Source organism: Pristiophorus japonicus, chromosome 8 (genome assembly GCF_044704955.1).
Source record: "Pristiophorus japonicus isolate sPriJap1 chromosome 8, sPriJap1.hap1, whole genome shotgun sequence".
Taxonomy (NCBI): Eukaryota; Metazoa; Chordata; class Chondrichthyes; family Pristiophoridae; genus Pristiophorus; species Pristiophorus japonicus.
Window position 1 is genome coordinate 230,842,425 of NC_091984.1, and position 16,567 is coordinate 230,858,991.

General features: G+C 42.7%; 1 protein-coding gene across 2 annotated transcripts in view; it reads right to left on the bottom strand.

Annotated features, from left to right (window-relative positions):
• pi4kab (phosphatidylinositol 4-kinase, catalytic, alpha b) overlaps window positions 1-16,567 on the bottom strand; it is a 230,214-nt gene that overhangs the window by 171,192 nt on the left and 42,455 nt on the right. For both annotated transcript variants that reach the window (XM_070888050.1, XM_070888049.1), the window contains exons 13-16: window positions 8,774-8,903; window positions 7,473-7,596; window positions 5,462-5,557; window positions 2,336-2,519 (exon numbers count right to left, since the gene is read on the bottom strand). In XM_070888050.1, coding sequence (XP_070744151.1) covers window positions 2,336-2,519; window positions 5,462-5,557; window positions 7,473-7,596; window positions 8,774-8,903 — 534 coding nt within the window. The remainder of the gene's footprint in view (window positions 1-2,335; window positions 2,520-5,461; window positions 5,558-7,472; window positions 7,597-8,773; window positions 8,904-16,567) is intronic.

A 16,567-nucleotide genomic window follows, 5' to 3' on the forward strand; every position in this document is an offset into this window, starting at 1 on the left:
CTTAATGAAGGTACTTCACAGGTGTAGTATGAGATTAAAAAATTGACACTGAGCCACATAAGTAGAAATCAGCACAGGTGACCAAAAGTTTGGTCAAAGAGGTTGGTTTTAAGGAGAGTCCTAAAGGAGAAAAGAGAGATAGAGAGGCGAGTGATTTAGGCAGGGAGTTCTAGAGCTTGGGGCCTAGGCAACAGAAAGCACAGCCACCAACGGTTGAGCGATTACAATCAGGGATGCTCAAGAGGGCAGAATTAGAGGAGCACAGACATCTTGGGGGGTTGTGGGGCTGGAGGAGATTACAGAGGTAGGGAGGGGCGAGGCCATGGAGATATTTGAAAACAAGGATGAGAATTTTGAAATCGAGGAGTTGATTAACCAGGAGCCAATGTGGGTTAGTGAGCACAGGGGTGATGGGTGAGCGGGACGTGGTGCAAATTCCCTTGGGTCCCTTCCAACCACCCACGGATCACGGACTCTCCTTACCGTACTCTCAGATCAGAGGTCAATAAGCACCAGTAAAACTCGGCTAAGGAACAACGAATAAGCAATGAATAATCTTAAAGACGCAATATGTATGGAAATAAATCAGCATTGATTTCTTTATTGCATGATCAGCCATGATCATATTGAATGGCAGTGCAGGCTCAAAGGGCCGAATGGCCTACACATGCACCTATTTTCTATGTTTTGAAAACTGCCTCTTCTAACCACAGTAAATATACTGTTGAGTGATTAAGACCAGAGACACCATCAGCCAGTATGTTAAGGAGTGCATAGTTGAGAAGCCAATGCTTCCCACAGCTATCACCTCATCTGATGAAATCATTAAACAATTAAAAGACCTTTTTTGAGAGATGAAGAACTTGAATAATGGAAACATAATAGGAAAATAAAATAAAACTTTTTATTTGGTGTTATAAATATTTCTGGAGCAGTACATAGAAACATAGAAAATAGGTGCAGGAGTAGGCCATTCGGCCCTTCGAGCCTGCACCGCCATTCAATGAGTTCATGGCTGGTCATGCAACTTCAGTACCCCATTCCTGCTTTCTCGCCATACCCCTTGATCCCCCTAGTAGTAAGGACTACATCTAATTCCTATATTTTATAATTCCTCCATTAGTTTACGGAGAACAAAAGTTACAACTTAACATTTAGCCAACAGATCAACAGGCAATCACTGTTATCTTCGGCTGTTGGTCGAATTAGTTTGCAAAATATGGAGCTTCAGAAATTGGTCCGCAAAACATCAGTGACTCCACGTCCAATAGTGATTAATTCCCTGTGAAATGCTTCGGGACTTGGAGGATGTGAAAGGTGCTATATAAATCCAAGTTCTCTCTTTCAACCAATGGACCAATCAGATCACAAAAAACAGTTCGGCTTCCACAAAATCTCCAGTAAGATTGCAAGAAAGTGACGGATGGATAGATGAAATTTTCTGTAGCTAGATTTTGGTTCTCTCCGAACATCGGCTACCATAATTATGAACTAATTTAGAACTGTTCCATGTAAGTTATTTTTATATTTGTTCATGGAACATGGGCGTCGCTGGCAAAGCCAGCATTTATTGCCCATCTCTAATTGACCTCGAGAAGGTAGTGGTGGTGGTGGTGAGCCGCCTTGAACCGCTGCAGTCTGTGTGGTGAAGGTACTCCCACAGTGCTGTTAGGGAGTTCCAGGATTTTGATCTAACGGCAATGGAGGAATGGCGTGTGACTTGGAAGGGAACGTGGCAGTGATGGTGTCCCCATGCACCCCTGCTGCCCTTATCCTTCTGGGTGGTAGAGATTGCGGGTTTGGGAGGTGCTGTCGAAGAAGCCTTGGCGAGTTGCTGCAGTGCATCTTGTCGATGGTGCACACTGCAGCCAGGGTGCGCCGGTGGTGGAGGGAGTGAATGTTGAAGGTGGTGGATGGGGTGCCAATCAAGTGGGCTGCTTTGAACTTCTGAAGTGTTGTTGGTGCTGCACTCATCCAGGCAAGTGGAGACTATTGAAATGCAATGTTTCTCATTATTGTGGGGTTTTTTTTAAGGAGAGGATTTGACATTATGGGGTGAGTTATTTGTTTCACTGTCTGGGCAGCACATTGGTAGAGCGGATTACCAACTTATAAAAGAACCCGGCCATTTCTATCGATCTGCTCTGTCCAGGTTACTGCCCAAGTGGTGAAGTTGATAAATTACCCCCGTGGAATCCACAGGGCTGCATGCAAAGAGACTTCAACTAGTGCCCTAACTCATTTTGAAAACCACCTCTCCTGGTTATTTGACTTGATTTTTAAGTAGCTGTGCTGCAGTACAAGTTATTGTGACGGATCACTCCACTTCACTCACATTGCCGGTGATGACCATGCAACCTAGCTGATCGATGATAAGGACATCCAGCTGGGACGGAGGCTGGCAGAACTTCTGCTGGAGGATTTGCAGAATTGGCTCCATCACCTTTGGGGTGTCTCTCAACGCCACAGCGATATGGCCAAGGGAACGGATCGTGTGATCGGGAATCAGATGGGCGTCCCTGGGGAGGAAGGAAACACAAAATAAATCCAACACGAAGAAACCGAACGTGACCCAACCCATCAATAGTGACTTGGTCCTAATAAAATTCGAATGCTCAAATTCACTGAATGGAAAAAAAAACAGTACACATCATACTCAAATTACCACTCACTTGCAGCAAAAATGATCAACACAAATACTCATTCGTAGAAGAGATTGAGTAGACTTGGCCTATATTCTCTAGAGTTTAGAAGAATGAACGGTGATCTCACTGAAACATACAAAATTCTTACAGGGTTTGACGAGGTAGATGCAGGGAGGATGTTTCCCCCGGGCTGGGGAGTTTAGAACCAGGAGTCACAGTCTCAGAATAAGGAGTCAGCCTTTACGACTGAGATGAGAAGAAATGTCTTCACTCAAAGGGTTGTGAATCAGAGGGCTATGGATGGCTCAGTCATTGAGTATATTCAAGACAGAGACCGATAGATTTTTGGATATTAAGGGAATCAAGGGAGATGGAGATAGTGCAGGTAAGTGGAGTTGCGGTAGAAGATCAGCCATGATCTTCCTGAATGCCAGAGCAGGCTCGAGGGGCCGAATGGCCAACTCCTGCTCTTATTTCTTATGTTCTTAAGCCCATAAAAAGCAGGACGTGCCTTGCACATCAACAGAAACCAGATTCTCTGGTCACAAGGTAATAGTTTTCTGTACTGATTGTCTTTAATTACACTTAAGTGTTCACGCCAGTTTAGAAACAGGAGACGTCACAAGATAAAAATCTATTTAAAAAAAAACACAACTGTTTACAGTCGCGTTCAGGTCAGACAGATTAACTAAGGAACCAGATAAGACAGTAAAAGGAGATTTGACTATTGGATCATGAACTGAAAAATTAAGCATTCACTTCAAATCTGATTCAAAGATGATAATCAACAGCTAGTTGCCATGAAATTGCACTAGTGTGTAAGGGACAATACACAAGAAGCCGTGTGTGGGATAAATGCTTAAACAATCCTATAATCTAATTATGGTTGCGGCAAGGCATACTTATAGAACGCAGAGGTCACAATACAATATTTGAACTGCAATTGGAGCCTTATCTCCACATGAACTGCAGCGTTTCAAGAAAGCTTCTCAGGGGCTATCGGGAAGGGAGGCAAATGCAACCACGTCAACATCATCAAAACCTCCTGAGCAAATTGAAAAGAATTATTCACCCTCCTAATAATTTTGGTCTGCAATTATCCTTAACCCAAACCAACTCGAGTCGGGCTGCGGTTCTTTTAACAGCTGGGCTGCAAACTTCAATCAGATGGGGGGGGCGGGGGGGGAATTCAGTTCTGAAGGAGTCAGGTCTTTTAACTGTTGGGCTGCCACTTCCAGTTGGGCCTTTTCGGTACAATTCATTTAAACTTTTACATGCACTGAACTGCAACTTCGGGTCAGGTCGGGACTTGGTGCAGCTCTTTAACCCACAGTCAGTACAACCACAGATCAGGTGCATTTACGAAAGTAGTTGGAACAGGGATGCCAGGCATCTCAAATATCTACCAATTTGAATGAACTCCCTGGCCCCCTCCATTATAATATGTAGTAGTACAACTGTGTTTATCTAAGAAGACAAGAATTCGGAGCAGGGGTAGGCCACATGGCCCCTCGAGCCTGCTCCGCCATGCGATAAGAGCATGGCTGAAATTCGAACTCAACTCCACTTTCCCGCTCAATCTCCAAATCCCTTGATTCCCCTAGAGTCCAAAAATCTGTCTATCTCCATCTTGAATATACTCAATGACTGAGCATCCACAGCCCTCTGGGGCAGAGAATTCCAAAGATTCACAATCCTCTGAGTGAAGAAATTCCTCCTCATCTCAGTCTTAAATGACCAACCCCTTATCCAGAGACTGTGCCCCCTAGTTCTAGACAGGCCAGCCAGTGGGAAACAATCTTTCAGCATCTACCCTGTCAATTCCCATCATAATTTTACACGTTTCAATGCGATCACCTCTCATTCTTTTAAACTTCAGAGTCTCGGCCCAATCTACTCAATCTCTCCTCATAGGAAAACCCTCTCATCCTAGGGGTCATTCCAGTGAACTAGTGATCCAATCACATAAAGTTAAAAAGAAATGAAGACAAAGTCCTGCAGTTGATGCCAGAATAGAATCTTCTCCAGCAAGTTGCTGGATTTTCCACATCAACACCAAAAACATTCAACAACAACGTGTATTTATATAGTGCCTTTAACGTAGTAAAACATCCCACGGCACTTCACAGGAGTATTGTAGACAAAACATTTGACACTGAGCCACAATGGGAGATATTAGGGCAGGTGACCAAAAGCTTGGTCAAAGAGGTAGGTTTTAAGGAGCGTCTCGAAGGAGGAGAGAGGTAGAGAGGCGGAGAGGTTTAGGGAGGGAGTTCCAGAACTTGGGACCCAGGCAACAGAAGGCACAGCCACTGATGGTGGAGCGATTATAATCAGGGATGCTCAAGAGGGCAGAATTAGAGGAGTGTAGCCACTCGAGGGGTTGTGGGGCTGAAGGAGATTACAGAAATAGGAAAGCTCAGTCCCTAAACACAACATCCCTATTCTAATACTGAAAATTCAAGTCAGCATTTTTCTTAAATTACATTTATATTTCTCACGGTGAGAATGAGTTAAGTTTCATATCAACCACTGCAAAATCTTGATTATTTCTCTCTTTTAAAGAAAAATATTTATAAAGATTTGCTTCACTGGAAATATTTTTTCACCAAGTATATTTTCAGATAATATTCAGAAATGGTCTTTAGAGTTCACAAACAAAAAGCATAGCATTGTTGAAAGTAGATTAAATCGGCGGCCTATATGCACCCACTTGTTTCCAGATTTTGAGCTAGACGTACATGAAAAAAGGCGTATCTAATGGCTTTGCCCATAACTGGAACAATAGATTAGAAGAACTTTGTTGTGTTACTTACTTATCATTCTCTTGGGATATGTACAGACGATTGGATAGACTGGCCAAGAATGCTTCCACAATCACAGGGTCTGCAACCGATCCTGCCTTAAGGCACCTAAGCAGCAAAATAGTGCAGTGTAAGCATGGCAATAACTTTTAAAAATCTGGCTCCCATATTAAACTCCAATGTTCCTCCTAATTTAAAATTTGGGTGCGCAGTTCCTTTAATGGGCTGCGCTGCCCATGCAAAGCTTTGCGTATGCGCGAAACTTCACACTGTAAAACCGTGCGATCAACCGACAGCTGCACGACACAGAGGGAACGCTGCCTAACACACAGGTGTGGAGAAGTGTGAATCTATCCAAACACAGCACCCAAGCCTCACTCCCGCCAGAAGCTCAAGTGCCATCACTCGAGACTGAGATTTAAACTTGTGGGAGTGCCGCACTGTCAAGAGGTGTCGTCTTTCGGATAAAACTTCAAACAGGGTGTAGCCCCGTCTGCCTTCTCATCCCATTGCACAATTCGGAAACGAGCAGGGGAGTTCTCCAGGTGTTGTGGCCAAAAGGGTATCGGTCAGCCAACATAACTAAAAGCAAAAGACAGATTATCTTTACAATGATCCTACTGCTGTTTGTGGGAGCGTGCGTACAAATTTCCTTCTGCAATACCCTGTACCTTACACAAGAACCTTGATTACGTTTCAAAAGTATTTCACTGACTGTGAAACCTTTCTGGATGTCCCGAGATTGTGAAAGGCGCTATATAAATGCAAGTTCATTTTTTTCCCCCATTACTTTCCGAGTTCAGAATTCCCAGTAGGTAACTCATCTTACAACTTTATTGGTGAACAGCAAAGAAATTAAAAAGACTTGCATTTATATAGCGCCATTCATGACCTCAGGACATCCTAAAACATTTTACAGCCAATGAAGTACTTTTTGAAGTGTAGTCACTGTTGTAATGTAGGAAACGCAGCAGCCAATTTGTGGACAATAAGCTCCCACAAACAGCAATGTGATAATGACTAGACAGTGATGTTGATTAAGGGATAAATATTGGCCAGGACACCAGGGATAACACCCTGGTTCTTCTTCAAAATAGTGCCATGGGATCTTTTACATCCACCTGAGAGCAAATGGAGCCTCAGTTTAATGTCTCATCCGAAAGACGGCACCTCCGACAGTGCAGCACTCCCTCAGTATCGCACTGGAGTGTTAGCCCAGAGTTTGCGCTCAAGTCTCTGGAGTGGGATTTGAACACAGAACCTTCTGACTCAGAGGCAAGAGTGCTGCCCACTGAGCTGACTTTCACTGAGGATAAAGAGGGACAGCACGCCACAGTAGCTGTCACAGAGGATGTCACTGGTGACTTTGACTAGGATGAAGGAGAAGGAAACCGTTTGTGATAAAGGAGGCATTTACAAATGTTTGTTTCGCAGCGGGACAAGGACAGTTAGTTGGTCAGGAGCTGAGAGAGGAGGGTGATCAAGGGACTCAGAGGAGATGTGCCTGATGCATGCAGTTGCCGAATGACATGGGAGTGCGGCTGAGATGGGGAAGGACATGTGACGTCTAGTTTGTTATCCAAGTGTCAGTTTGTTTCAGCTGGCAGCATTCTTGCTTCCGAGTCAGAAATTTGTGGGTTCAAGCCCCACTCCAGGACTTGAGCACATAATCAAGTTGGCCATTTGAGTGCAATACTGAGGAAGTGCTGCATTGTTGGGTGGGTTTCATCCTTTGGATCGGACATGAAACCGAGACACCATCTGCCCGAGGACATAAAGAATCCTGTGGCATTATTCAAAGAGGAGTGTGCTCTTGCTAACGTTCCCCCTCAACCAACACTACCAAAAATAATTAACTGTTTGTGCTGTATCTGCAAAATGACCGTTGTGCCTGCCTACACAACAGTGACATTTCAAATGGCTGTGATGCACTTTGGGACATTCTATGGATATAATAGGTGGCTATATAAATTTAAGTTCTTTCTTTATATAGCAATGCTCCTGCAAAGATGGTTTTTCTTACCTGCATATGTTGTCTATAGCAATATCCCTCAGCTGTTCGTACATAGATGGCTGGTTTTTCTTAGTGGATAACACAGTTGCCTCCGAGTGCTCATTTGTTACACTGATCTTAATGTCAGTACTTCCTTCAAAAGGAACAACATTGCATCATTGCAGGAGTTAGAATTGTCTTTCATCATCTCCCGGGAAATAGGGCATGGGACATGCACATTATTCAGCGAACCATTTGTACCTCTAACAGTAATTCTAATATTCACGCGACAGATTATTTTACTTAATGTTTACTTAGATATTCAGCCTAAATTATATAGAATATAACAAAATGAAGGACCTGTTCCAGCAATTTGCACCACTGCGTACTGCATGTTGCTGAGGACATTCTCGGCCAGTCTTCCCCCTCTGTGTTTTCACTAAATATTTCTGGCAAGGAAAATAAGTTCCTTGTTGCAACGGGCTGAAAATTGCAGCCTCTCCGGGTGTCCGATGTGTGCAAGCACCCCAAGAGGCCTCACAAATGCCGGTTCTCGGGGCACGATGGGCATGCGCCGAGAACCAGCTTTTCCGATCTGCCAAAATTTCTTTTGACAGATCGCACGCATCTCCACAGGAAGGCTATTTGTCAAACTCCTGCCCAGATAACCTCCTTAAAACTCTTTGACTGGTAAAAACAGGGGGTATAACCTACTTTTACCAGCTTAAGAATTAAATTTTTCTCTCATTTTTATATTAAAAACCCTGTCCATTCAGGTAAGTTTATTTTTAACCCTACTAAAACACATCCAGAAAATTTAAAAAAAATTATTTTTTTTTTCTAAAACATTTAATTGCACTCAATTGCAATTAATTTTAAATGTGAGGTTTTTTTTTAATTTGTGTTGTGTTTCTTGTTTTAGGGGGATATTCTCATTAATTGTAATGGGAGCTCGTACAAATAGAACTCCCAATATTATCAATGAGCATACTATGCAGTGATTGGTGGTCCAGGCCCACGTGATTCCAGGATACGAATATGTATCCTGAAGGACATGATCCTGTACGCTGCACAGCGAATGGAGGCCTCCGACCGGGATCCTACGTTCCTCCGGGATGACCAGGTATTTTCGGAAAAAATTTTCGGGTCGAAGGCGTTCGTCCGAAGGAAACCTCCGACCGCAATTCCCCCCCCCCCCCCCACCTCAATATTTCTTCCAGGTGCCAACTTTTTTTTCGTAATGACGGTATTTTGCTTATGCAGATCATTATGGCATTTCACAAAATCTGCAGCAGGCTATAAGCTGCAGTGCGAGATGAGCATCCAGTTACCTGAATTACACTGACTGTGGTATTTGTACACCTTGACGAGGACTGGCGAAGGGATCACCAAAAAGTCTCGTAGCGACGTTGTGACAGAATGAACTACGACAGGGAATCGCTCACACAGATGTCCCAGACCCTAGTCAGAGAAAAGAAAACATTTTGAAATGCAAAAATGCAAGCAACGCTCCCAAATGTGCAGTGGCTCCAGCAAGCAAAAAACTAGTTCAAAGTATAAGTAAACCATTTAAAGATTAATTGTCCTTCAAGCTTCTGCTTTGAGAATCAATGTAATCAACAGTTAAAACTTCTTTCTCCCAAAGTGGTTTGCACCACATTCAAAAAACAAGTGCTTCTGAAGTTCAACAGTTGGCCAATCCATTAAACATGTTAAAACAGCAAAAATGTTTTTTGTGTAATCATTTTGGCAGTGCCATGGTTATAGTGTAATAAATTTGTTGTAGAGAGTCGAAAGATATATATAGACTTAGGCATTAGGCACCTGCTGGATATTTAGAACTCACATAAGCTTAAGTGGCCACACATAAAATGGCTGCCCAGGCATGATGGGAAATCAGGTAGTCAAGCTGTGAACTGTTGAATGTTCAATGACCGAGCAATAACCCTGTGAGGCCCACTATAGGAATGCCTTGGATGCAGGATAAGAATAATGAGGAGAGAACCCATCTCCCATATTCAAGGCCATAAACCAATTAATTCCCCAGGAAGAAAGAGATAAGAGAACCCATCTCCTGTAAACAAGGTTAGAAACCAATTATTTCTCCAAGAAGAAAGAACTAGTGAGAGAACCTATATCAATCAGCCCAAGCTGACAAAAGACGAACACATGGTTCCTGAGACATAAGGGGAATTCTATTGGGTTAAAATAACCTATATGTAATCTATAATCATTGTGATTGGCTTGTGTCCAGCCGTGATGGGCTGTGTAGCTGTAGTAAACTGTTTTGTAACTGTTGTGAAACATATAAAGGTGCATGTAATCCTTTGTTCTGTGAAGAGAAACCTGGATACGGTCCTGAGTTTTTCCTTCCCGCTGAGCGTAATAAAAGCTGCTTCAGCATTGGAACCGACCCTGAGTGTTGAGTGATTCTTCTAAGAAAACACTAACGCTAACAATGGCGTAGTCGACGGGATTTCCCGGAGTCGCTGGACGCCCTTGGAAAAAAAAACCCGGGTGAGTATAAAAAACAATTTTTAAGTATAAAGGGTGCGGAAGGTGGAAGCTGGTTGATCGACATGAGGAGACAGTCTAATATCTCAAACGCCTAGCCTGAGCCTGAATTAAGAGGACTTTTGTCCCACGTGACGGCCAGGAACCAAGTAGGCGTAGGGAACACACTTAGACCGTGGGATCGTGATACCGAGAGACATCTTCCGGACCCAGTAGTGAAATTTGAAATACCCCGGGGTAGAACCAAGCGGTGTACAGCGGCTAACGGAATCCAAACCTGTGAACAGGGTCGGACCAACAGGCTGAGCGGTGGTAGGTAGTCGTTAAGGATACGTAGAGCACTGCGGGAATTGCTTAAACGCGTTTTTAAGAATTGTATAAGTTTGTGTAACAGCAGAACTTGTGACCTGACAGTAGCCAAGAGACAGTTTACTACAAGTCGCGCTAGAAAGAAAGCGGACCTCTGAGAGTAGATTCCTAACGATACCAGTCCTACCCAGGAATGGCCATGAAAACAAGTAAACTCGAGTGGGGACCAGAAGGGTCGCTTACCCGCCACCTGGCGGAAAAACAAAAGAAGCTAATTGAAAAAATGATTAAAGCAGGGTGGAATCCTCAGGAATTAGTTATGTGAGGAATTATTTAGATAAAACTACGAATTCCCTGAAAGGTCATGGATCCAAAAATAGAGCCGGCCAAAACAAGAAGAGAGACTGTTGTAAATGTCTGATCGTTGAGTGAGAAGTGTCTGTGTGATTTTTGACTGCAGAATGAATTTTTTATGTTTTCATGTTCCGAAAGCCTGGTTGGAAGAGGAATGCAAGTGTCTGTTTATTTTAGAAACAGAGTGAAAGCCTTTTTTTAAACCCTTTGTAATGTTGTCCTGTATGTGGGAAGTTTTAAGACATTTAAGTTAGAAACGCAGGTGTGGATTTATTCGGATGATAAGTTACGGAGCTAGGAAAATAAACAAATAAAGAATAGGTTTGTTGAGCAAAATATTTATTTGACATGCTCACTTACTTACCGAAAGAAAACATGCAATGATTGATTGGGTTGAAAGACATAAATTTAGTCTCGGAATGAGATAAAGAATGCTTTAAAAAAAAAAGAGCTTCTAAAAAAAAAGTTTTAAATAAAGATTGAAATTACAACGTTTGAATTGGGATTTTGAGATATTCAGAGAAGGCACAGGAAATACTGAGGTGGATTTAAAAAAAAAAAGAGAAAGATTAAATTAAATCTGATTAGGTCAAACTCCTGGGCAAGTGGCGAGCTATCTGCGAAGGTGTAAAAGGAACTTTTGGAAAATGTTAAAAAACAGCAAGCTTTAGTAACGACTTTGAAACTGGAGCATTTTGAGATAACGAAAGGCAGCACTCAAAAGCTGGACTCCATTCCAGTTATGGAGAAAAAGAAAAAGATAAAGACGCCACTTTGAAAGTAAACAAATGATTTTTAATTAACAACTTTATGGAGTTACGAACCCTCCGTGTAAAATACAAAACCTAATTTGAAGAAAGAAAAAAAAAGATGTAACAGACTAAATGGAAAAAGACATAACTTACTAAATACTAGTTGATGTTTGCTGTGAAAAAGATATTGGTTTAATTAGAAGAGAAAAAAAAATTGGAATAAGTAAAAAAAAACACTCTACATGGATTCGAATTTTCAATTATGAAAAAGTTTCAATGCAGTTTGAAAAGATTTCCAAAATGTCCCGAACAGTCTAAACAAGCAGGAGGGTTTTGAAGATAACGAGGAGAAAGAGAGAAATAAAAAAAAAACAGAATTGAATTTCAGTAAACAAAATTGCTATTGTATGTGTGGTCTTGTTTTAAAACAATTTAAAAAAAAAAATTCTTTGGCAAGTACTTGAATTAGAAGTTAAGAAAACATTGGAGTTTACTCTAATGATTAATGCTGTTTTTAACGGATTCCTAATTTCGAAGCCAGTTTTGAAGGCACAAAGACTTTTTTTTCAGATGATTACGTGAAGTCACGTAATGACATCAGGTCTTCTTACAAACCTGGAAAGGAGTTAACCCTTTCCATTGACAGCCGTTTTATACTGAACATTATTAATTTGGATTTCTTAATAGAAAAAAAGACTCACCTAACAGAGGAAACAAAAATAAAAACAGAACTAGCTTATGTAATAATACTTGCCTGATACAATAAAGAAATAGATACTCAATAAAACAAATTGAAGAGTTAAAAGCTAAGATAAACAGGCTGGAAGAGATAACGGGTCTAGACGGATAGTGCAGTGCGCAGCCATAGCACCATCACCTCTGGCAATAGAGCCAATGTACCCCACGGTGGGTAGGTGTAGTCCACAAACCCAACCTAACGGTAAAGCAGACAGCGATGTTTGGAGGAATAGCTTTGGCCTTGGTCATAATAGGAGTTTGGGTAATATTTAAGTGGGTAAAGACACAGGCGCACGCCCTACAGATTCAGCTCGAAATGGTTCGATTATAACCTTGTCCTTCTGATTTTGCAGGGTGACAGGGACACTCGTAGAGCAAAAAAACTTAACCCCTGGTGACGACCAGGCCGTCTGTTTAAAATTACAGATAATACTTACCGGAATGGGAATACGAAAGGCGCTACTCGTAATATGGATAGCCCTGCGACATGCACGTACCCTGGGCAACACCGACGGACAGCAGAGCACGCTGGAAATAAACAACTATATGAACTATGGAGTCTTGTTTAATTTAACGGACGGAATGTGCATCCCAGCAGCCAAGGACTGGAGCAAGGACAGGACTTATTTTAATGCATGGTTACAAGTGAATCCTAATAAGAATCCTAATAAGAATAAGAGTATGTGTACAGTGCTCCACGGGTATAAGGAGCAGATGCATTAAACGGAGGGATGTCAAAGGGCCTGATGAATGTACTTTCGGCATAATTTGCGCGCCTCCGGGACAATCCCAGCAATCAGTCATCCGCAAGAAGGGAATGGGGCTGTGTGGGTATTACGAGGAGGCGGGGGCGGCTGCAATATAATTGTATGTATGTTTCTCAGCCCCTCCGACACCGCGCCCCATAAGAATCACTACATTGCCCGAAAAACTGCCTTGTCCCATAACTACTAAGGGACCAGAAAATGGGATTGCAATGTACAACGAAGGGGAATTATTGTATAATGTTAAACATGAAATTGTGCCTGTTCTGATCAATATTTCAGGCATCCAGATGCCGGAATATTGTACCGAACAGTCAAGGAAGATGTACAATGTATTGAGTAAAGTCGTAATGCAGCAGGCTGCCGATGCCATGGGTGCCAGTAAGTTCCGGGGACAGGGGTTAGCACCCAGGGTGAAGAGGGAAATAGTAAATGATGTTGCTACCGTTTTCAATACAGGAACCTCCGTAGTGAACTCGATAGACATACAAGGGCTAAATGAGAGGGTGGAACAGCTTAAAGGGGTGATGAAGGGGTTATTGGAGAGGGTGGAGCAAAACCAGGAAGACCAGGCCAACCTAGGAAAGGAGGGTGCCGAAATCCAGTTGGATGGCATCTCAGTCCTGGAAGCTCACGCCAAAACCATTAATCACCTCATTGATAGAGAACAAGAAGATACAATAAAGCAAAGACAGGGGCAACTCTGTCATGCTTATGGTCTGTGGATGGTGGGACAGATCCGCCACAACCTCGACCAGATCCAACGCGGGGAAGTACCTGATTGGATAGACAGTTCACGTTTGGCTCAGTTGGCGAACCAAAGGGGGACACTGGATAATTGTACTCTGAAGGGACTGACCCGAGTATACCCCGCAATTCCAGATTGCCAGATGGGTAGGACTACCGGGATAGGGATAGTCCTGTTGATCCCCATAGCAACGCCGGACTCAGGGCCGTTCCCCTTATACCAACTAGAGAATATCGGAGTAATACGGGAAAATGTCTCCATACGCTACTACCTAACCACCACCTCTGCCGTTCGTCGAAACAACATACTTACTGGGATTTCCCTAGCAGATTGCAAGCAAAGGGGGGAAATCACAGTATGCCCTCACCCGGTGGGCCGAGGGGAACTAGACGAGTGCGGGTTTAACCGAACCAACGGGTGTGTACGAGAAATAGTGCCCGCACACATGCACTTCGCGAGGGCAGGCTACGGAGGGAGGGGAAGATACTGCGTCTCTACTACTGAGCGTTCATACCAGTATAATGACCTGCAGTGCCCTATACCGCAGCCAAACTTTTGCTTTACACCACTACGACCTGTCGCGATCGGGCAAGCGCATATCACCCAGGTTAGGCGCCGGAAGTCCGAAGTTATTGAAGTAACTGATCAGCTCCATGATCATTTGCAGGATTATGACGAGCCAGAGCAGGTCCCTATCCCACATCTAACCGAAGTATTACGGGAGTTGAGGCTCAGAGTGGGTCAATCTGTAAAACTCTATCACCAGCTACAAACTAAAATCAAAGAAGATACCGAGGTAGACTTACAAAGTCAGAGTTGGTGGAGAAAGGTCTGGGACTGGGGAATAAATGTGAACATCCACCCATGGATCCGAATTATTTCACACACACTGGTCGGAATACAATTAATCTTAGCAATAACATGGGACGTGATGGCCTGCCAGGTATGCAGGCGCCACAAACGGCGGAAACGGACTAATCACCGTTCCCTGGATATTAAACAGGCCTGTTTGATAAGGGGACGGGAGGAGCTAGCCTTTGTTAATTTGATTTAAGCAACCGGAACTCCTGAAACCGCGTGACTGGCCAGCACGTTGAGGCAAGGAGTACCGGGCCGTGCACAAATATCAGATAAAGGCAGTATTTCGGTTAAAAGGGGACTAGGACTAGTCCCTTTACCGAAAGGGGGAATTGTTGTAGAGAGTCGAAAGATATATATAGACTTAGGCATTAGGCACCTGCTGGATATTTAGAACTCACATAAGCTTAAGTGGCCACACATAAAATGGCTGCCCAGGCATGATGGGAAATCAGGTAGTCAAGCTGTGAACTGTTGAATGTTCAATGACCGAGCAATAACCCTGTGAGGCCCACTATAGGAATGCCTTGGATGCAGGATAAGAATAATGAGGAGAGAACCCATCTCCCATATTCAAGGCCATAAACCAATTAATTCTCCAGGAAGAAAGAGATAAGAGAACCCATCTCCTGTAAACAAGGTTAGAAACCAATTATTTCTCCAAGAAGAAAGAACTAGTGAGAGAACCTATATCAATCAGCCCAAGCTGACAAAAGACGAACACATGGTTCCTGAGACATAAGGGGAATTCTATTGGGTTAAAATAACCTATATGTAATCTATAATCATTGTGATTGGCTTGTGTCCAGCCGTGATGGGCTGTGTAGCTGTAGTAAACTGTTTTGTAACTGTTGTGAAACATATAAAGGTGCATGTAATCCTTTGTTCTGTGAAGAGAAACCTGGATACGGTCCTGAGTTTTTCCTTCCCGCTGAGCGTAATAAAAGCTGCTTCAGCATTGGAACCGACCCTGAGTGTTGAGTGATTCTTCTAAGAAAACACTAACGCTAACAAATTCTATATTAAAGATCTTGTAGCTGCACACACTTCCTGTCTATAGAACCTTACTTCCTGTTGTCACGTTATTAAACTTGTGTATCCACATTTTCCATTGTAAATTCCTAATTACATTTATAATGGAAACTGTCTATGTAAACTTGCCACTTTAATTACACCCTCCTGCCAGTGGTGGCACTGTTGTGCCGCAGCTTTGCATCTATTTGCTCCTCAGCTGTACTGCAGCGAAACTCATACCAACCAACTTTATTTCTCTGCTTCCCAAAATGGCATAATTTTGTTATTGAACTATAAATAGTATCAAATCATATTATATAATATGGAGTGATTCCTGCTGTAATGTGTTTGCTTCATGGGTTCTTTGCTTAAGATTTCATAGCAACACATTGCTATTAAGAACTAGTTGGTTTATTAGCAAAGGTTTAACAATCACACTGCACATTACCAGTTCATCCACCAGGCTCACAACTGCATACCTCATCGTGGATCCCTCGAACCCAACTGGCTGCGGTTTTACTTGAGTCTTTGGGCCCAATTTTAGCCATGACATGCATCAATTTTTTTGGACTAAGTTGTTTTTTTTGACGCAAGTTAAAAAATGCCATTTTCCCCGAAAAATTTGCTCCAGAGTAAGTCTGTTAGGTACGATTTTTTTTTAGTTCAGTTTTTTATTTTCAAAAGGGGGCGTTCCCAGACACTTATGCCAGTTTTGGCCAGCAAAAACTTACTCCAAATCGACTTAGCTGGCGTATGTTGCCAGCTCTGAAAAACCTTGCGGACAGTTAAGAAATCGGCGCAGGTTAGTACATTTAAAGCACCAAGACTTACAAAGCACTAAACAAACCACAAAACGTAATAAGCAATCAATCACAAATAAAAAATAGAAGTCCTACCTTTATGTCAGAATCAAGTTTTTTTTTAAAGTTCCCCGCCACCCCGCATCAAAACACTCTTTCTCCCCGCCGCCCCCCAAAATACTCTTCTCTTCTCCTTCACCCTCCTCCAAATCAAAACTTTCAAGCACAACCATCAATGAATAAAAAATAAAACTGAAGTCCTACCTCGGCCCGG